This window comes from Grus americana, chromosome 20, assembly GCF_028858705.1.
Source record: "Grus americana isolate bGruAme1 chromosome 20, bGruAme1.mat, whole genome shotgun sequence".
Taxonomy (NCBI): domain Eukaryota; kingdom Metazoa; phylum Chordata; class Aves; order Gruiformes; family Gruidae; genus Grus; species Grus americana.
Genome location: NC_072871.1, coordinates 2595026 through 2617544, shown reverse-complemented (window position 1 = coordinate 2617544; position 22519 = coordinate 2595026). Strand labels below are relative to the sequence as shown.

The 22519-nt window shown below is 53.9% G+C and overlaps 1 protein-coding gene across 4 annotated transcripts in view; it reads right to left on the bottom strand.

Annotated features, from left to right (window-relative positions):
* The window catches only part of COL27A1 (collagen type XXVII alpha 1 chain), a 95464-nt gene extending 77448 nt beyond the window's left edge, over positions 1 to 18016 (bottom strand). For all 4 annotated transcript variants that reach the window (XM_054849224.1, XM_054849226.1, XM_054849225.1 and 1 more), the window contains exon 1: positions 17904 to 18016. In XM_054849224.1, coding sequence (XP_054705199.1) covers positions 17904 to 18000 — 97 coding nt within the window. In that variant the 5' untranslated portion in view covers positions 18001 to 18016. The remainder of the gene's footprint in view (positions 1 to 17903) is intronic.
* Between the last annotated feature and the right edge of the window lie 4503 nt (positions 18017 to 22519).

Sequence of the window (22519 nt, the reverse complement as noted above, 5' to 3'; positions counted from 1 at the left end):
ATCAGGAAGGCATTTCAGGGTGAACGCCCCAACCGTCCCCACTTACTGTACTTCAGCTTACACTGCAGAGCGGTCTTGGACCGCACAAACGGACGCCTTTCTGGTGACACTAAGCCAGAAGAAGGGCTGCGGAGCACATTTAATGTTCTCCAACATGAAGGGTATCCGGTGGACTGAAAATCCAAGGCAAAAACCACAGAAACCCATATAGAGTGGACACGGGGGCCTTGGACCTGCTGCTCTGTGGATCTGCTTTTGGTAGAGCAAACTACTTGCTGACGCAGACAAAGCCTTAATGCTCCAGTTGCTGGACTCATTAACAGCTCTGAATCTCTCTTTAATTAACTTTCCTGAGCCTCACAGCTATAGAGAAAAGCTTGGAAAACTCGACTGCTAATGGCTCAACCATGAAAAGCTGAATGCAAAGATTCAGAGGTGATTTTTATTTATTCTTTTAAAAGAAAAGAAAAAAAAAGATGAAGTTTTAAGCCAGGAGTTTATTATCCCATCCAGAAAACCATGCAGCCCATCTCCACCCCCAGGAGGAAGCCGTTGTCCATCCACCACATCCCAGCCCTGATGAAAACTTCCATCTCCCCACAAGACTACGACCAGGTCAGTCTGGCCAGCCCCGCAGCACCCCCCATGCCGGTCTCTGCTCCCTCGTGCCCAGCCCCAAGACCTCCTCTCTGACAGCAGCAAACGCACCCATGGGTTTGTCCCACAGATGCAAGATGTAGGAACTCCCATCTGCGGTGATCTGTCCTCGAGCAACGCATCACCTTCCCCTGCTCAGGCACCTCCAAAGAGTGGTTCGGGTGAGGAACAGCCCTGGGGACACCCCCCCAGCTCACAGCAGTTGCAGAGATCATGATCCAGCCTCTCCCTGCCCAAAGCACCACCGCTGCCTCACCTCTGCCGTGCCACAAAGCACAGGGTGCCTTGGCTCCCAGCTGCTGGCACTGGCCGTGGGAAGCATCTCGGGGACCTCCTGGCTCTGTGGATGGATGAATAATCCCCACCACCCCAGGACCACCCACGGAAGAGGGGGAACTTCTTTTCCCCTTCCCCCTGCATTGGCAGGAAAGGACCACGCCACGGCCAGGGGACAAGACATCAGGGTACGTGAAGCTCAGGCCACACAACATCGTGGCTGCTGGAGGCATCAGGAAGGGATTAACCAAAACTAGCTGGTTCCCTCTTCAAAATGCCCCTGAAGAAGAGGTCCCGTTGAGCTCCCTGGCTGGGAGCCAGGAGTACACAGGAACCAAGAGGAGATCTGGCTCAGTCTTCACAGGTAGGAGTCATTCTGGATCACTCCTTGCCCTGTGACCGTCAAACCCTTGATAACCTCCAATGCAGCCACCAAACCCTTTTACTGGAGAAAACTTTTCCTGAGCAACATGAAAGGAGGAGGGATGCACAGGCCACCCCTCTTCTTGGCAATCACTTTGGAGGCAGGGTCTCCCCACCACCAGCCACCACGCCAGGACTGCAGAGCAAACACGTCCCAAAAGGGCAAGCGGGGCAAGGGAGCCTGGGGACAAGGCACAGTCTGTGTAACGTCACTGCAGCTCCACCAGCCCCACCAAGCAGCACATGCCTGCCAGATGCTTCACATTTTGGGAGGAGAGGTTCAGAGGTCAAGGTCACAAGCAATGCCTGACTCCGTTCTTTGTGAAGGGGCCGTGCAGGGGGAGAGGGAGCTGGGAGGAAATACCAGCCTGTGTGTGTAAAAACCATCCAGGGTGGGATTCATGGTCACGTTTGCACATGTTTGGCTCAGGAGAGGCAGGAAGCTGCAAGGCATGGGGGTCCCTCAGCTCAGACGAAGGGCTGGGGAGGAGGCAGAGCAGCACAACATGCCGGGACATGGGATGTTCCTTCCTGCATCGCTTTAATGCCTCCCCGAGAGCTGCAATTGCCCGGTTTAGGATCAGCCTCCAGCTATCGATGTTCCCCCTCTCTTCCTTCCCTTCTTTGTGGGAATGAAATGCTGCACTGGGAGTTGCAATTCCCACATCGACAAGGCTTGGAGCTCCCTCCGTACCCCAGGACCTCCTGGAGTGTGTCAGCCCTGTCTCCCCTTCCCTGTCCGAGTATCAGCTGGCGCCTTGTACTTGAAAGGAGAAAGCTGCAGTCTCTGACGTAACCCCAGACACTTCTTTCCAAGACTCAAGACCAAGTTAAACTAAACCAGACTGCGCTATCAGAAATAAGAGCCCAGACACAAAGGAACAGTTTCGGAAATGCCACTCATGGCTCTGCAGGAAAATGGTCACCCAGCAGTGGTCATCTCCAGGTGGCCCTTTCAATGGCCTGATCTAGATGGACTTGTATTCCATCATCTCCAGGACTGTCTTCCAACATGAATTATGCTATGACAATCTCCCACTCCTGGATGTGGGTGACACACCTCCCCTCCGCCTCCTGCTGCTGCATGTGATGTTAAACAGACCTGCAGTATCTCCACAGCCATAAAACTTGATTTCTCACAAGCCCAGCTCTTCCAGAGAGCAACAAGCAACTACTCCAGTAACACCAGTACTGCTTCTGGGGCATAGTCACATGCTGCCCAAAATCATGATTGTCTTGTATATTTTAGACTGAAAAATATAAAATCCAAACCATTAAACCACAGGAACCAAAGATATGACTTCTAAGCACTGTCTTCTAAAGCAAGCATGCCTGGGATGAACAGCGAGGCACAGCATTTTTGCTGCTTTAGTTTAATTTCAGGTCACTTGTGCCCAATCAGCATTCATCAAATGGTACAAGACTGGTCACTGAGCATGGGATCTCCTCCTATTTATGCATTTTCAAGCTAGGGAAAAAACCCACTGTGATCTGGTGTCCTACAAAGAATATGCCAAAGAAGATCTCCAGCTTAATTCCTCCTTTAAGACCAACAGCTGTGGCTGAATTTGAAAAAACATCTTTCCCTGTAGGAAAAACATCTCATCTAGATTTAAAGTCCTGCCAGCAACTGAAGCTCTACCACAACCATAACCTTGAGGTAGGCCAGGAGTGAATTAAATAATATATACAATCAACATATGGGTTGTTACAGCTAATGTGGGAGGTTACAATTAAAACTGGCAGAGCTGTGGAAGAAAATTAACAGCACTTTTACTGCAGAAGGTGTAGGATTCCCCAAAGTCCACTCATTCGGAGAGGAAAACTATGAGCAAAGCATTATAAAATGAACCCATTAATAAGGATTCAGAAAACTGCCTACCCCAGGCAGGCGCCTGATCTCCTCAGAAGGACCCACCAAAAGAAGTTTTTGCTCAAAGCGAGTTTAGCACCTTAAAGGCTTACCCTGCAAAGGAGCGAAACATCGCCGACCTCTGCCGTTAAAGCACAGGACGTGGTTTTGCAAGACCTGCCTGGTCCAAGCAGGATGACTTCTGCTTCCCCAAGTACCCGGGGAGACGGGCTCCACTCCGGTTCCTCCTCAGCAAGCCAGGAAAAGCAGCTCAGGGGTGGGCAACCAGCCCGGTAGCCCCCACCTCTTGTCCAGGTTCAAGCCAGCCCGAGGGAGCAGAGGCGAGCGCTGACCCGCCTGGCAACGGCGGCGGCCGATCGACAGCCACCAAAGCTGCCTTCAGCCCCGAGGGGTTGGATGGGGCTTTGGGCAACGTGGTCTAGTGGAGGGTGTCCCTGCCCATGGCAGGGGGGTTGGAACCAGATGATCTGTGAGGTCCCTTCCAACCCAAACCAGTCTGTGATTCCATGCCAGGAGCCGGTGCAAACGGCACAGCAACTAGAAAGGACCCGGCTGTGAACTGCAGCTTGGGGGCATTACGTACACCCTCACGCGCATGCATTTCCCACTAACAACAGGGAAGGAGCACCTACCTCCTCCGTACCGGCCCCAGAGCAGGTCTGAGGCAGTGGTGACCTGCCCCGGCTTTTGTGGCTGTGATGCATCCGTCCCCGCCACGGAGCACGGCAGTAGGAAGGCTGGGGGTAAATGCCCAGCTGCCTTTTGTTGCTGCCTGTGGAGCACAGGAGAGCTCAGCGTGGCACCTGCCATCTGCCCCAGGCTGAAATCTTGCTCAGACACTCCCATGCGAGGAACCGAGGCTGTTCTCTCCTCCCAAATGAGTACAAAACCTCCCAGCTATTGACGTGGCAAAGGAACAAACTGTGCAGTTTGTCATTTAGGTTGTGGCAGGGCCTCGATTGCCCGGGTTTGCTCCGAGGCCACAAGGTAGAAACACAATCCTTGTGAAACCAAACCGAACCTCTTCACGTGCTGCGGGGAACAGAGGTCCCTGCACCGACCGCCCTGCCCTGGAAGAAAGCAAGACCCTGCCATCAGCTGATGGCAGCCACTGAGTTCCTGCTCAGTCTCTGGCAGCCACACCGCAGAGCAGCTCTGCCGCGGTGCTGGCTGCATCCAAACCTCCCTTAGAGGATCCGTAGGGAAAACGTCACAGAGGCACCGAGGAGCGGGCTGGATGCAGGCACAGGCAGCAGTTTCCAAGTGATGGAGGAGAGCAAGGCCACCCGGCCAAAAAGCTGTTCTTTACGTCGCTCAAACCCTACATACAGGGCGTGCATCCGCTGGTTCTCCCTCTCTCTCCCTCTTCCCTTGCAGCCCACTTTAAACTCGGCACCCCGCATCCTCTAGTCACTGGCCAGGGCAAGGAGGACCACGTGGCATGATGGAGACGAGGTTCTCCGTCTCCTCTCACCCAAATCTTTCACTTTGCCACCCTCAAAATTACAACATTCAAAATGCTCCAGTAAGGGGGGGAAAAAAAAAAAAGCACAGGAGTTGTTTAAATCTGCTCACGCAAAGCTCGCTGCCAGAAAGCGAGATCCAACTTCAAAACCCCTCTGCATCGCTAATGACCTTTTAATAGCTCTCATTACAGAGCATCTCGCTCAGCACTGGTACATCCCCGCCTGCTAAAACAAAGACCAGCATTTCCGCAGGCAAAACCCAGCTGTTTAATTGATCCATTCAAGGACTTCAGAAAAGTACTAACAACGCAACTCTGTCAAACTAAAGGTTTCACTCCCGTGCGGCAGATGCCTTCGTTGGATGGCAACTCATTTAACCCGCCTCTCTCGTCAAGCATTTCCCACTCCCAGTGGAAGCTGCCATTAAAAATGTGGCTTAGAAACAAAGGCTCAGCAGCAGGAAAGCAGAAAAAGTCATAATAAAACGTACCTCTTTCACTCTGAAAGTCCATACTTAACCTGCAGCATGCGCTCCTACTCAATCTTGAGCATACACACACCTGATCGTTAGTAGAGGCATACGAGCGCCCCAAAACACCTCGGGTCTGGGTTCCACAAGGTGCTGTACACACAGAGAATTTCCCAATCAATTCTTCTCATTCCCATTCCCATCCCTGCAACTCTGTGGTCTTCATGCCTCGGGTGACTTCAAATATCTCTGCCGATTTACCCCTTTTGCATCACCCTCAGCTCTTGCACTGCAACGCTGCATTTTTCCCCAACTGGTGGGATCTGCCCCAAGAAGCCCATCGATTCCTGCTTTTCTCCGCTACGATCCAGAGTGCTCTGCTGAAACTGCAACAGCATAAACATTGGTGCTCACAGGGGTACGGAGAGAGGGAATGGATAAGCATAAGACAGAGTGAGCTGGCAAAAAAACCAGCACTTCTTCAAAACATCATGTCTAGCAGGTTTAAAAAGAAAAAAAAAAGAGAAAGTGAGGAGCTAATGGAACATAATCTACTGCCTGGCTGCATTTTGTCTTGCAAGAAATGGCTCAGAGCCATTACAGAGAGTAAAAGCACACATCTGTCTAGCACCACTCCCTGCTTTACAGACAGAAACCACGGGCAGAGAAACACAGCAGTCAGTGCAGGGCCACAGCAAAGCAGGAGATCCAGGAGCCCCATCCCACTGCTTCCCAGTTCAGCCCAGCTTCAAAGGCTACAGATGTCTCATTTCCCAGGAATCACCCACCACAAAGCCAGTTATCACACACATGTGCACAGAGCCCCTCCACCAGCAAGCTCCCACACAGGAAGAACGCTCAGTAGCTGCTTGGTCCTCAGCTCCTGCCCAGACATCTGCTCCCAGGTGCTCTCCAAGTCGGGGCACTGGGCATCTAGCATCCAGTCCTTTCCCCACCAAAAAAACCAACAAACAAACCAGGGATACTAGACTAGCTTCTGCCATCAAACACAGGCAGAAGCACTGGTGTGACCACTCCTGAGCCTCTCCCCACACTAAACCATCCCTCCCCCAGCACCCTCCCCTGGTTTCCTGCCAGCTTTAAACAGTTGGGACTGGCTGCGGCGATAAGGATCAGCTGCATCCTCCTCCTCCACAGCTGCCCGCAGTTCAGCAGCAGCAGAGATTACCCCTGCATCTGTCACGGATCATTCTGGGACTCCAAAGTGCTTTAAGATGTCTCCACAATATATTACCTACCTGCTTCTCTCATTTCTTCAAGTCCCGACGGAAATATTTTATGTTTTATCTAAACGTATCAACTTAGAATACCTCCATCTTCTGCAAGTGGGGAAGCATATCTCTGCATAATGCTAGTTGTGAGGGTAGTCAGCTTTCAACAAATAAAAGTTAATTACCTTTCTGTAGGTTGGGTTTTTTTCCTTTAAGAAAATAGAAACTGCTATTTGAATGATTTTAAAAGACCAAAAATAAAAAAAAAGAAAATTGACCTTCATTCACATGCTGTTGAAAGCAACAAAAATCAACTGTTTTCCCTGGGCTAAATCTGTTTGACCTGTGCCCAACCCCAGTCATGCCCCCCTGGAGGTTCCGGCGGGGATGAACTCTGCACGCCGGCCCTACGGAGCCGTGACACACAACAAGGAGCACCAGGTGCCGCAGCAGCAGCTCCCATCCCAAGCGCTGGGTCCCCACCACCGAGCAGAGCTCCCAAGTGAACATAAACGCAGATTATGGGGCTCCTTAGAGCAGGAGAAGAGGAGGCTGAGGGGAGACCTGATCGCTCTCCACAATTACCTCAAAGGAGGGTGTAGTGAGGTGGGGTTGGTCTCTTCTCCCAAGTAACTAGTGAAAGGACAAGAGGAAATGGCCTCAAGTTGTGTCGGGGGAGGTTCAGATTAGGTATTAGGAAAAATTTCTTCACCAAAAGAGCGGTCAGACATTGGAACAGGCTGCCCAGAGAGGTGGTGGAGTCACCATCCCTGGAGGTGTTCAAAAAATGTGTAGACGTGGTGCTTCGGGACACGGTTTAGTAGACATGGTGGTGTTGGGTTGACAGTTGGACTTGATGATCTTAGAGGTCTTTTCCAACCTTAAAGATTCTATGATTCTATAAAAAAAGGCTATATGCACACGGAAGTTTCACAGCACCCTGGGAATGAGCTAACACCCCATGGGAATGTGCTTCAGCCTCGCTCCACGACTCCGCTCTCAGCAGTAGCATCTCCTGCCCACATTTTTTCGGTGGCAGGAAGGTTACTGTGCCATTGCGTGGCAGATGCCTAGCCTCTGGGAAAAGCACCCATGTTCACTTCCCAAAGCGGTGCCGGAAGCTGTAAAAGTTACATGAGCTAAGGAGGTTTGGCCCTTCCTTTCCACGAGATGCGCTGCCCCCGCTCACCACCAGCACCAAATCCGCACGTCAGCTCTCTGCTGCCCTGCGGGACTGGCTGGGAAAATACATGAAGCACTTACGCAAGCGGCTGCAGCGATATTTCAAAGCTCACCCTTTGGGGCAGCCGGGGCCAGCGAAGGCTCAGCCCCCGCAAACCTGCTACCAGCCCCTGATGCTCAACAAACTCCAGTGAGAAATCCCAAGCCAAGGGGAGACGCCAGCATTGCCACCCATGCCTCGATGCCTGGTTGTGATCAGAGACTGAAATATCCCCGCCCCAATCCGTCTTGTCTCAGAGCAGAGAAAACCTGCTGGCAAAAAAAAAGAAAGAAAAAAAAAAAAAAAAGACGTATGTTTTAAAATAGCCAGAGAGTGATTTTGGATAAAAAAAGAAGAAATTCTGACATTCTTCCCAAGTGAAACAATTTGTATGAGATCTGTGGAAACGGACCATCGTATTTCATTTGGAGGGAGCTCAGTGATGGCCTTCATCGCCTTGTGGAGCTGTATTCATTCCCAGGATGAAGGGACCCCCTCTCCTCCCTGCTCACCCCGCTTGACCAGGACAGGGAGGGAGAAGCAGAGCGGGGCAAGGCAGCCCCCGAGGAGCCGATTTGGTATCACCTGGGCCATATGGTGACTTCTCCAAGCTGGAAGTGGTTTTACTGGGGTTGAACTGGCCTGCAGTGACATATTCTATTTCTGTTTTCTCAATGGAAAAGCTATGTATTTTTCTAAGGGAAAATATTATGTAGAAAAATCTCAGCATCTCAGTTGCAGAAAGTGCATTTTTGTGTTACAAACACACCGGAAAGACGTGGGGGAAAATGTTTCCAGCTAGCTCTGATGGTTGGGGCTAGATTCCCTTCCCAACACATCTCCGCTGTCTGCCAATTGTTTACTAATCACTCCCATCTTTCGAATAATGAACTAATTTACAAAGAACTTGACTGTATCAAAAAGAAAAAAAAAAAAAAAAAGAGCAGTGATGCCCTCACAGGCCGAGCTGCCATGGGGGATGCTGTGCACACTCGGAGCAGCGCAGGCTTTTTCAGTGCAAACATCTTTCCATCCAGGTACATTCCCACATCCCAACGGGCATCATGCCTCTAGAAAACCCCAGCTGCCTCCCCCTGCCTGGGGAGCCACAAAGCTGCACGATCTGCACTAACACCTTCCCTTTCTTAAAAAAAAAAAAAAAAAAAAAGAGAGACAGAGCTTGGTAAACCTAAAAAGCAAGCTGTGTGTGTCTAGAAGGGCACAATCACTTTTTGCTCCTCATTGCAGATGCTGAGAGGGACCTGGAGGAGAAGCACCCAAGGATGAACCTGCTCTGGGAAGGACGATGCCATGTTAACAGAGGAGTATTTGTGTTAATGCCAGTCTTAAGCTTCTGAGAAAGTCTTGTGCAAATTAACTTGATGAAGTCTTTAACGAGCTCGGTTATTCAATAAAGTTCCAGCAGCGCAAGCGAGCTGGTGCGCATCACCTGGTGAAGGCTGGCACGATAGCTGGAGCTTTCCCTGAGCCCCAGTTCTGGGAGTCATGGGAATGAGGCAGAAAGTCCTCTTCTGCTCTGAAAAGAGGATTTATGAACCTGCTTCCCGAGGAAATAAGTACAGTATCTGTGTCTCGGTACTCAGGAAATAAATATTAGATCCCTTGACAAACTCTTCAAATGTTTTGGCCTGTCAACACTGACGGAAAGACTTGACAACCTGCAAGCGGCGAGAAGGACACTTGTGTGAAGAGCGATCTTGGCGTAGCCATCACCGCTCACACGATGCCCAAGGCAATTCAGAACAGCCAGAACAACCACCCGCCCCCCCGCAGCACCCTGCACAGCTTGGCTGAATGGCCTCAGAAACCCTCCCTACCCCCCAGCAGCCCAGCCTCCCCTGAAACCTCATTAATTACCCACCCCATTACTCTCTCTTCCCAGGAGTGGATCCCCATGCAAAGGCAGGAGGGGGAACTCCACAAGCAGCTCCCCGTTTGCCCTCCCCAAAACCTCCTGCAGCAAGAATTCCCCATTGCAGCTCCCGTGGGCTTTAGAGGAGGAACCGAGCCAGATTTTAGGGCGATGGCCTCAGCAGAACACATCATCCAGCCCTGGCCACCACACAGCGGATGGGAGGGGAAGCAGAAAGTAGAGGTTTTGAAGATGATCAAAGGGCTGGAGAACCTGCCTTGTGAGGAACGACGGAAGGAGCTAGGTCTGTCCGCCCTGGAGAAAGCTCGAGGGGACCTCATCTCTGTATTCCAGTTCTTAAAGGGCAGCTACAAAGAGGACAGAGACTCTCTCTTCACAAGGAGTCACGTGGAGGTGACAAGGGGAAAGAGGTACAAGTTGCATCAGGACAGGTTTCATCTTGATACAAGAAAGAATTTTTTTCCCCCGAGAACAATCAGTCACTGGAACAACCTCCCCAGGGACGTGGTGGAGTCCCCATCGCCGGAGGTTTTCAAGATGCAACTGGACAGGGAGCTAGACAATCTCATCTAGGCTCCCTTACCCACAAAAGGTTGGACTAGATGATCTTCTGGGGTCCCTTCCAACCTGGGTTGTTCTATGATCCTGGTGTGGCAGCCACCCAAGGGTGAGCAGCACTGGCCATGCTGCATCCCCACCCCGCAGCATCCCAGGGGGAAACCCACGGAGGACATCGGGGCTGTTGGGAGCGAGCAGGGATGCGGAAGCGTTGGAGGCAACCCTGCTCCCAGAGAGCCAGCACGTCTCCTCGGGTCTCCTTGCCCACTCCCAGAAATGCTGTCCCCCAGCAGGCAGCATGGGCAGAACGGAGAGGGAAAGGAAATTTAGGGAAAAGAAATCCACCTTATGGCAGCAAATCCTGGCGCTCCTTCCCGCAGACCTGCTACAACCCATCTATGAAACCACCGCGGCAAATCCCGTGAGACAAAGAGACTCGTGGCCGCAGGGCGAGGGGCTGCTGCATCCCTCCGTCCCGCTGCCTGCCCACCATCCACCCGGCCAGCATCGGGGCCGCGCGCCCGGGCACCCTTGTCCCCGGCGGCACCAGGATCGGGGCGATGTGACCCGAGGCGGCCTTTAACCCCGCAGAAATTACACTGCCGGGAGGGATGGGCGAGCTAGGCAAAGTTCCACGTGGGTAATTAGTGCTGCACTAATTGCCATCATTGTGGGACGGAGACGCACTGTCAAGGTTGACATGCCCTAAACAGAAGCTGATTTTTGTCACTGTGTTGCTCTCTTGAGTTCTTGGAGTGGGAAAGGCAGGGGAGGTCGGTGCTTAAGTCCTCGAGAGGTTTTTTCCTTAATTGCTGACCACAGGAGAGCAAAGCTTTTCAGCCGACTGCTCCATCACAGGGGCTGCAGGTTGAATGAAGCCTTTGCACAATGAAGCGCCTATGGGAACGAGGAGTCCCTTTGCCACCAGCTGGCAGTCAGGAAGCTTGTCCCTCTGCCAATGTCACCATCTGCCCCCAGCGAAGCAGAGCCCACGGCAGGACCCGGTCTGGTCGCGCTGCTACACCGCACCGTGCGGCTGGCAGAGCCAAGGATGCTCGGCCTCTCGCTGAGCTCTCCCACGCTCGCTCTGCCACGTGAAGGAAGGGGACAGGCCCAGCCTTGCCAGCCTGGTTTGTATAAAAATAGGGAGCAAAGCACAAAAAAGAAATAGTATTCTTGCTATGCGGTGGTAGGTTGGGGTGAAGAGTCTTCTGCTCTCTTTTTAGCTGAAGGAAATGAGGTTTCTGCGCTCGTGTCTGCCCCCGAAACGCTGCTGGGCTGGACAGGCAGGAGCAGGGAGAGACCCTTTCCTCGCCTGCCTGGGCAAGAGCTGCAACACCGGCGCAGACCTTCTCAGATGCCGGAGCATCCCCGTGGAGGGGGGCTCCATCCTCACGCCCTCAGAGCCGAGCCCCGAGTCTGCACCCAGCTGGGGCCACGAGGACCGAGCCCCCGGCACCCAAGAGCCCCCAGGAGCCGCCTGATACCCATCACCTCTCCAAAGCGGCTCCTGAGCTTTCCTTCCCAAACGAGCCTCACACGAACCAAAACCCCAGAGGAACGAACGCTCCCGTACGCCGCAGCGACGAGGGGAGCGGGCTCCTCTCCGTGGAGGCTGAGCCGTCACCATGCGCAGCTACCGACAGTGGCACCCCAGCCAGCATCCCTGCACAGGCTTAGCGCCAGCCCCACGGCCCCGCAATGACTACAAGGCTTGTGAGAGGGAAGATTAATGTTATGTGTATATATAGCACATACTGAACATACACAAAGAGCTCTGGCTGCTTCGGACGGGGGTGGAACGACGTTACGTCAGCCCCCGCGGCGCAGCCGGGACCTCAACCAGGAGCAGATGGCGGCTCCCCCTGCAAGAAATTAGGAGACTTTTGGGAGCCAGCCCTGAGGCAAGGGGTGGGGACAGCCACCCCCAGCTGCTTCTCACACCAAACCCTGTGTCACCCCCCAAGACCCCTCCACCTGACTGGAGGCAAACCTAAAACCAGCCCAGCCCAGCTTAAGGGCTTGAGCGCCGGGAGCCGGAGCTGCTTGCGGGCACCAGGCTTTGCCTGGGAGAGCAGCGAGGTGTCTGTCAGTATTTTGACAAGGACAGGCACTGGTTTAGGCGTTAACAGTGCACAGCCCAGTTGAAACTGTTTATTTTTCCACGGGCGCGATGCATGTATCATCTAGCTCAACTCCCTGGCTAAGTTTATACGACCGTAAACCTGCAGCATGCAGGCTATCCATTATGCTTCTCCTCCAGAAAGATCTTCCCTTAAGGAAAGGCACTTATTCATGCTTGAAACGCTCTCCCAGCACACTGGAATTTAAATGTAATGATTTCCACCTATTACAAGCAAGAAATAGGGGCGCAAGCAGCGCTAGCATCCCTTGGTCCTTATTTGCTCTGCACAGTGCAACACGTGGGGACGTGGGCTGCCAAGTGCCGGAGCCGACCCAGGGCAGGATCCGGACCTGCTGGCACAGAGGGAGTGGGCACTTCGTAAAAAAAATCAGCAGGAAGAGAGAGTTTTTAGGGAATGAGGCTCCATCGCTTGCGAAAGGTTTGATTTTATAACTTGGTCTAATCTGGAAGGATTTCTTGTGGGGATGCTGCCAAACTTTAAGTCTGTGCTCCAGCTTACAGTACACGCTGAAGACAGGGATCTGGGAACTGCTGGACAGTTTGGGCTAAAACGTTTCAAATAATTCAGCATGAGACACATATAACAAAGCCTTTTCGATCCAAACAGCTCAAGTTTGGCAAAGTTAAACACCACAGGAAAAAGCACCATTACAGCAGCTGTCCAGATACAGCAACCCCAGGAGTGGTACCAGCTCTGTGCACACACACACCCCCACACCCCCCCCAGTGTCCCTGCACCCCAGTGTCCCTGTCCCTTACAGCTTTGCCGTAAGCATCGTGTGTCCCCCATCACCGCGGGAAGAAAGCAGTGGCAGGTGGGATGGCCACGTTTGGGGGGGACAGCGTGAAAACACCCAGCCCGTGCCACATCCCAGGTCAGTGCCTTCTGCTCCAGACACGTCGGAGGAAGTTGGGGGCATGTCCAGGCTGGGGTTCCCAAAGCACCCAAGCAAGCGGGCACCCGACCGCACTGAGTTCGGTGCAAGTGGGGATACAACCAAGCAACCAAAAGTTACCAAGGGCAAGTGACGGCATTTGTGCCACGTGCATTTGTCCGAGGGAGAGCAGCAAGGGCTCCTGCCTCCACCCACCTCCTCCCAACTCCCGGACAAAGGAACTGGAGGATTTCAGGGTGGAAAAGGGCTCTTTCATCAGCAGATAATGGCTGGAAAGTGATGCTCAGCAAACCCAGACTTCAGATGAGGGGGGTGTTTTTCAGCTACAAGGGCAACCGCTCACTGCAGCCTGCCCAGGAACGTGCCAGCTTCTCCGCTGCTCCAAGTCTTCACGCTACGACGGGACATCTTTCACATCACATAGGAAAACAGATGTGCTCCTTCAGACCCTGGTGCAAAAATCACCGCACCAAGTTCTCCAGGTTTTGGTTCTTCTTTTCGCAGGGGAGCGGAGCAGTCTGACACCCCCCCCCCCCCCCCCCCCCCCGCTCGCCATTTCTTCCCCCCCCCCGAGGAATCATCGCAGCCCTGCGGCAACCCCACCTCCATCCTTCCAGCCCTCTTCAAATGGACCCAAAGCCCAACACCCCCAGGCTGGCTCTCCCCTCCGTCCTCTGGTGCAGAAAACCTCGGCTAAGAGGAGCACACGAAAGAGCCCTGAGATAAAAGCTGCCTTGTACAATATCCTGAAGTTTTAATCGTTCGTTCTCTGCCTTCACAGAGGCAAACAGCCACAGATGCTCTGTGATGGGGATAGAGGCAGTGACCCCTGTATTTATGCCACTTTAAATGCACAATGTAGGGTCTTGGTGGGGTGTGGGGGGGAAATAATACCATATAATTGCCTGCTTGAGGACTCCAGAGTAACGTGTGTGCACTAGAGGGTCAAACGCAGGTGACATGAGGAGTCTAAATCTGGTATTTCTGGATTTTTAAGCAATTTGACTTGCAAACTAGTTAATATTACCATCACTTTCTAAGCTTTATATACACACACACGAAGGTGATCTATATCATATAAAACACATGCTACCGTACATGCACAAACAGTACTAACGCATCACAATTTATGTATGAATTTGCACATTTACATTAGGTTGACTGTTTAGTTTACAAAGTCCACGTACACATCCTAATCACAAGTACCCGATAGCGTAAGACACCAGATCCGAGGAGCCTTGCTGCACAACGCTGTATTTGACATTTAGGAGTACCAGACCTCCAGGAGGATAATTTACTGAAAGACTACTTTCACCAACCCTCGAGCAAGAAATACCATCTGCAGGAGCCAAGCGTTGCATTTTCAGATGCCACTCATCCCTTAATTAAGCAGATTTTAATTGGGCGACTCTAAGCTTTAATTAATGGCAAATTGTTCGTGCGCATTCATTTTTGGGTCACGTTCCCAGACGGGGGTTTTCTGGGTTGGTTTGGGGAGTTTTGTGTTTTGCAGGGCTGGGTTGCAATTATGGTTATTGCACTTTACGGGGGGGGGGGGGAACCCCAGCTCCCAGGAGCCCCGGAGCCACCGAACTCCCACCACACCAAGGAGGTTTCCCACTTTCCCCCTCCTCCTTCACCAGCGCATCCCCCGAGCAGTGAGGTCAGCTCAGCAAAGCCCCGGAGACATCCATGTTGTGCCCGCCGGTGCCAGCACATCTGGGCACCGGGGACACGGAGAGGGGATGCTCAGCAGCAGCCGGGGCTCACGTAACCCCATGGCACTGCGAACTCAGAGGAAGCTCCCAGTGCCCCCACCATCACGGACCCAGAGCACTGCGAGGGGTCTCGGTCAGGAATCGTTACAGCTCAGACCACCAAAAATAGGTGCGAGTTCAATAATTCAGCCTTGGGAAGGAGGCACCCGGGGCTTTGCCTACCCCGCACAAGGCACCGTGCACGCCAGCTCACATGCAGCTCCACAGCAGCAGTGTTCACGGGGAGATCAGCTCCCACCCGCTGCCTTATAATGCTCCCCTAAAAATCAACCTCTCCACCATTTCCAGGCTGGGTTGATGCGCCGGGTAATGCGTGGGTTAAGGCTCGAGGGGCGGATTTGATTCAGTGCAAACGCTGTTTGCTCAAAGGGCACGGGTGTGCTCTAAGGGAGCAGTGCCCACAGAGGACGTGACACCAGGCATCCCCATTCCCAGTGCGCCGGAGTGAATTCCCACTCGTTTCTGGCACCCTCGGCCCTCCTGAGATCCTTTTGGTAACAGCTACGAACAACAAATGGTGGCAGCCCAGTTTCCCGCCCAAGATGGATTCACCTCCTGTTTTTACAACCCGAAGCCCCAGCTGAGGCTCATGAACCTCTCCCAGGCACGAGCCACACAAACCACTCTTCCAGCCTGACACAAGGGAGGAGATGGTGCCACCCCCGTGACAGCAATACTGCAGAAATACCAACTGCTTGCTACCCTGACCCAAGCAGAGGTCCAGGAGTCATCAACAAATCATTCAATCCAGGAGGCATTGACTAAATCATCTAATCCCGACTAAACTGGAGTGAGGAAAGAAGAAGAAATGGATCCTAGTTTTCTAATGGATCCATCTAAGAAATCCTAATTTCCTTCCAGCCCTAAGGTACCACAAACACCACACGCTGTGTCCTCTCCTCTGCTGCTGCAAGGAGCAGAGGGACCACGCAACCTCAACAAGGTCCTACCAGCTTTGAACACCAACTCCCGGCTCGAGTCAATAGCTGCTCTCTCCTGGCACTCACTCCCTGCTTCAATTATTTCCCACTTGACTCGGGCTCAGCGTGCAAAGCACCTGGCCAGCCGCAGGAGTGCCCGGGGTCACTGCTCCAGCTTGCAAAGCCAAGCCCAGCTCCAAGCCTAGCTTTGCAGCCGGCTGCCCCTCACTCCCCATCCCTCTCCTTGAGGATCCCTACTGCAGCTGTGCTACACCGACCTTCCTCGGAGCAGAACTGCACCGTCAGTAGGGCCTGGCTGAAGAACAAAAGCCTCAACCCTGAAGAAGTGTCTTGTTTTATGCCAAAGCCTGAGAAACCCGCACGTTTGGAGCACCGTGCCTCATTCACTGGCAGCATCAACAATAAAACCTGAAAACCTGCCTGAGCTCACGACCTTTACCAGCCAGGGCAGCACTGGTCAAAGGGTCACACACCTCCATGATGCTCAGTCAAATCCTCCTCAGGGCTGCCCCATGACCCAAAGGAAATAAAAACATATCATGAGCACGAAGCTTCCTAATGCTGTTACAGCCAACTGGCACTTCCAGCTCTTCCCTGCCCTGCCCTGCCCTCTCCCTTCCTGCACACAGCCCAACGGAGTTACCACCCCCCAAGTTCCTCATTTCGACCCCAAACTCCCTGCACCTTATCCCCACTTGGATTTTGCTCCAGTTCCAGCCCCTGGAATGCAATTCCCCGCTCAGTCTCCCAGGCTGTGAACCGGATCACTCCAGCCTTGTTTTTGAGCCAAGGTTCAAGTGGACTTAAGCTCTACTGAGATCAATCAGTGGTTTCCCTCTCAGAAACCCATTCCCACCGATGTGGCTGTATTGAAGCCTCTGGCATACTCTAACCTCGTCTAAACACGCCTGGTTTTGGCCAGGGGTTTGCGCAGTGAACAGGAGCATGGGGTCACCGCCTCTGACTGGGACCCGTACGCATCAGCACAATGCAAACGCAGCAAGAAACGTCTTAGAAACAGTCAGCGCTTCCTTCAAAATACACATCCTTTTTTATAGTCGCTTTATCAGAGTATCGCCATCCCCCGCACAGCCCATCGCTTCCCTGTGAAGAGTCCCAGCCCCACGCCCCAAGCTTTGGAAACAGTTGGTCTTCCTGAGGCAAACCAGTGCTGCGCCCCATTTCACGGGCTGAGGGGCCTGGACCCTGCTGCGTCCGTCCCAGGGGGAGCCGGCCAGGGGCTCCTGCCACCGGGAGGGACGGGACTCGGCGTTCCCAAAAGTTTCATTACAAGTTTCAGGACAGTGACTTGGTGACCAGATGCAGAGGGGAAGGCCGAGGGCCGCGGAGACGTGCTCGGTGTCCCAGATATAAGAATAGCTCCAGCTATGGCACACACAAGCCCATTATGTTCTATCACACACCAGAGAAGCCCTGCACAAACCCCAGCAAGTCCTGCTGCTCTGTCCCCGCACGGAGAGGGACACCGTGCCCTGCTCCAGCGCTGGCCCTGCCACCGAGACCCTCATGGCACACTGAGACCCCCCCCAAAGACAGACCTTCCCTGCCAGCCCCCCACACCGCCCGCCCGCTCCCCGCAGCCCACGGGGGATGCCATTCGCAGCGGGGAAACCCCTTTTTGCCCTCAAATCAAGTGTGGCTGCCCCGCGGGAGGGGTCCCGGGACACCAGGGGGTTCCCCCCACGACCCCGCCAACCGCCGCCGCATCCCCGCCGAACCCCGGCTGCTGGCGGGGGCCGGACGCGCTCCGAGCCGCCCCCCCCCCGCCCCGCTCGGGCGGGCACCCGGCGGCAGCCCCGGGCTCACAGTGCATCCTAGCGGGGACCGCCGCACCCAGCATCCCGGCCCGGGGGCTGCGGGGAGGCGGCGGGCTCCGAGCCTGCGGGACGCCGCGATGCCCCAGCCGACCGCATGCGTGGGCGGGGGTGGCGGTGGGGGGAGAAATAATGTGAGAACACACCCCCCCCCCTTCTCCCCGGGGTCGCTCCCAGCCTCCCCCCCCCCCTCCCCCGGTGCCGGGGTGCCGTCCCGCCGCCGCGGTGCGCTCCTACCTGGGTGCAGCCCGGAGCCCGGCTCGGGGGGCTCCAGCCCCGCCGGACACAGGGGCAGGGAGCAGAGCAGCGCCAGCGCCAGCGCCCCGCAGCGCATCGTGCGCCCGGCCCCGGCCCCGCCGCATCCCGGCCCGGCCCCGCCGCCGCCGCCGGGGCAGGCACGGCCCCACCGCCCCCGCCCCCGCCCCCCTCCGCCCCGGCCCGCCCGGCGCTGCGGGGACCCCCGCACCCTGAGGGGGGGCACCCCCTTCCTTCCCTCCGCCCCCTTCCCCGGACGGACGTCCGCAAGGGTTAACGCGCCTTCCCGCGGGCGCAGTGCTGCAGGGGTTAATGCCCCTTGCCCCCCCTCCCCCCCAAATCAGACCCCCTTCCAACGTCCCCCGGCGCTGCAGGGCTTGGAGGGGGATCCCCACCCCCCGTGTGCAGAGCTGCAGGGCTCAGCACACAAACACACGCTTGGACCTCAACCGGGTTCTGCGGGGGTTAATGACACCCCCCCCCCATGTGCTGGTTTGGCCTCCATAAGCAAAGGAGACACACCACACCCCCCAAATAAAAGTTCCTGCAAGTGTTTTTCGGGGTGCTTTGTCCCCCGACCTGCTGACTCGCCCAGGGGGTACCTGACCCTGCTCCCACAGGGAGATGGGAACGTAGCAGCTTCCCGACGCGGTGTTTGGGGGTGAGTGAGGGACCCCAAGTCTCCTGTGAGAGCCGTACTGGTCCTCTGGGTTTACCCCCCGCTCTCCTTACCCAGCGTCTGGGCCAGTTCACCCCCTTCTTGGCATAACATGGGTTAAACCTCACCTTGCCCAGGTCCTGCCCAGCCCTGGAGCCACAACAGCATCACAGTGGAAGGTATCTGCAGACAGATACCCCAAAAGTGAGTTTCCCCAGTCACCATCCCAGACAGCCCCACGTCTGCACGAGTGCTGCCCCACGGCAGGCCCTGCCCTGTGCTACACGCTAAGCTCTCTGGTATCACTGGTGGCACAGACCCTGCCGCCGCGGCCACGCCGCTTCCCAGGACTGCTCTGCTCTGTGTGACAAACCCCTGGACGCTCACAGAAGCCGTTTCGGCGTTTTGACTCAGGCCCACAGAGGACGCAGGCTCACTCCCAGTCCGTGCTAGTGTTTTCTCTGCAGCAATCACTCAGAGACCCCCAAAAATATGGGAACCTTCAGCAAGGGGCATCCAGACCCACCGGCCTCCGGGTGGATGTCCCTGCCAAGCCCCCGTGGTGTCGCCCGGCTCTCATTTTGCTCAGAGGAATACGGCACCATGGCAGGGGGAAATTAGGCTTCTGTAAGCTCCTCTCTTTAAGTCCCAATCGCTGCTTGATCCTGGGGAGACGTGAGCCCAGCTGGGTGCAAAATGTGCTGCGCTCACCCCGCTCTGCCCGTTTCCAGGCCCTTCCCCTGCCACGCACTGACTCAGCTCGTAGAGGAGAGGAAGGTCAGAGACACTCAAGGAGTCATTCGCTTTGCCGTGTAGAGGACTTTATTTGTGAAGAACATGTGACACAGGTTTGGCTTTCCTTTCTCAGGTGTTGCTGAATCCCACCGATTTCCACGGCTGTGACCTTCTCTCCCAGCAGCACATCTCCCGTGGCGTCTCTTGGCTCTGTCCTGCAGCCAGGCTCTGCTGTGGGACACGCGACCGCCTCGCGGCGCGGAGACTCTGCCCTCCGCTCCTTTCACGTACCGTCATCCCACTGCAGGAGCAGGTTTTTTTAGGTGGATCACCTGCAGAACCAGGTCTTTTAAACGCACTCCACTCCATGACAAGGAAAAACACCAACCTTGTAAAAGGCATGGATTTATTCTGCCACAGTCCTGTTGGCTCAGCTCAGCATCATCTTTCTAAACACGCTACCATTTTGCTGAATCCCGTAACACACCCACATCCATGCCCCTCCCCAGCCTCCTGTGAGAAAACAGGGTTTTACACCCCTGTGGGTATTTTAGACTTTTGTGCAGGAGTAGCTGGGCAAGTACCGTGCCTCCTCCTCCTCCTCCTCCGTTTGTGCTGTGCTGGGCAGAGAAAAGGCTGCCAGAAACAGAGAAATAATAAAAACAGACACAGACAAAGCCAGTGCTAGGATATTCTGTTTCAGAGCAATGACAGAAAGTGGAGATGAGGATAAAAACGAATAAACTACGGTTATTGATACTGCTTTCTTTGACTTAACACAGCTCTGCTCCCTCAGCACGTCCCAGGCTTCTCTGCGGGCGGAGGGGCTCTGTTCTGGTGTTTCCATCGGTTCGCTCCAGAGTTGGTTTGCTCAGACCTCCCTTCTCAAACAGCCTCAGCAGCTCCTCCGTGCTGACTCACCTGCCTCAGGACTTCACCCCCACAAATATTTGCACAGCCTTATCAGAGCCACCCTTCTCCGTCACTGTGCAGAGCTCCTCACAGCTACCACCATAAATCAGTTCCCGACCTTTCATCATTTTTGTTATTGCTCCTTTGCTTTGAATTCCCGCCAACGAACCAACGCACCCGCTAGTGAGATGCTAAATTCCCAGTGTCACCTCACTAGCACACTACTAGGAGCCCGTGGATGTAAAAAAATCACGCACACGTCGGTGATTTAAAATACTGAGACACGAAGGAGGCAGAGTAACCTGCAAGAGCTCAGGAGACCTTGTCCTTGCTTCTGTGCTCGCTTGCTGGGTGACCCTGGGCAATTTAGTCCCCTTGAGGTCTCTCAGTTTCCTTTTTCTCATCACATGAAAATGCAAACCCAGCCTCTTTTGCAAAATATTTTGGAATGTGCTGAGGGACAGTGTCGACCTGAGGCTCGTTACTATGATCAGGCACTTTCTGAAAACGATGCTTTCTGCAGCCCAGAAAATACCAGATCTACTCAGGGCTGATCAAGAGGGGTGAATTCCACTGGGATGAGTAATTCATCACCTCGGAGGGCACACAGGAGTCTACGGGCACCATCTGCAGATGTGGCTGGAATGGGGACTCAGCCAGATGACGCTGGGTTTTCCTGCTCCGGGCAGTACAAAAGGCCAAATTACCTGAGCACCTCGGGCTCAGGGGTATTCAGTGCCTCACCCTGGGGTTTCTGCATCCTAAGACAAATATTTCAGGGAATGACCCTCAAAGAGTGGCAAGAGGAGATGAATCAGCCTTTTCCCATTTTTTGTTTCCCTAGAAAGTAGAAAAAGGCTGAAAATGCTTCCCCCTAACGGTAAAACGAGGCGTGGGGTGCTGTCTTCGGAAATACTGATCCGGATTGTATCCGCAGGGCTGTGAGTGGAGATACAGGGAACGGGAACGCAGCCGCATCTGCCAGCAAGATGTGCCCCTGCGGGGAAGAGACCTCGTGCAAACCCCGTTGCCTGAATGGTGTTACACCGGTCATGAGAACCAGGCAGCACTGGGGATGAGGTACAAAAATAGATCCATTTTGTGGCGTTCAGCTGAACTCAAACCAGAGCAAAGCCAAACCAGGGTGTTTCAGCTCCAGTGTCTCTGATATGGGAGATGCTTTGAGTCTGGCAGCGGGGACCCTGCTGGCTCCAGCTCCTTCGCCCTGGGACTGGGGCAGTCCCTGGAGAAGCTTTGGGTGCGTTGCTGCTGTGGCCTCGTGGACCAAAAGAATACAACTGAAATAAGCAGAAAGAAAGAAAAAAAAAAGGCAAAAAAAAAAAAAAAAAGGCAGAACGCTGCCAAAGGGCTGTTAGGATTTGAAAACACATATGGGATTGTAAACTGGTTTTGGAAGTCCTCTGTGATACACATCCAGAGGGGAGAGGTTGCTCATCTGGTCCTCCAGGCAGATTCCAGCTCCCCAGATGGTTGTGGTGGAACGAATACCACGGGGGTCTCTGCTGAAGTCAGCGTGCACACTGGTTCTCAAATTGTGCACTGCTTCTCAAACCTTCTGTTGTACACTGCTCAGACACTTCTCAGAAATCTCCATTTCTCCTGTTTGTTTGGAATATCTCAAAAATGTAATAAAAATCCTACTCTTCTCCCCTACGCTCCACTGTCGTCCCACCCAAGAAACCCAAACCCTGTACAGACCAGACTACAAGTCAAGAGAAGTTCTCCTGCTCCAAACTGCGCTAATAATGTACCCTGTGACCTCAAGCAAAACCATTTTCTTCCCGTACTACAGCCTGACCGGGTGGTCAGGAAGTGGAGGACCTTCTCCTTGCATTTCACACAATACCCGAATCTCAGGTGGGACCTTGGGTGGTCTCATCACAGAAAAGATGCAACAAGAGAGAAGAAGAAGAGTTGAATGCTAAAATAGACCTTGTGCTCTGAAGAGTACTGAAAAATGCAAAAATGCTATGGTCCTCCCTTCAGCAGTGCTCTACAGCTGCTGTTAATCTTTCTTGAACATTTTATGGAAAGTCCTTGGCATTGGCAGAAGTGTCACCCCAGCAGACCCTGGTGAAGGAGATGCACACAGTGGATTTCTCCCCCGGTAGGGAATGAGGGTGGTTCTCCATTTATCCAAAGAAATAAAAAGTTCCTTCCTCGTACACCAACAGCCCTTGGGGTTTTTCTTCTGCTCAGTGCAAGCCTTGGGAGTAGGGGCTTCAAGATACACTCAGCAAGTATTATTACGATTGATTTTTTTTTTTTTCTA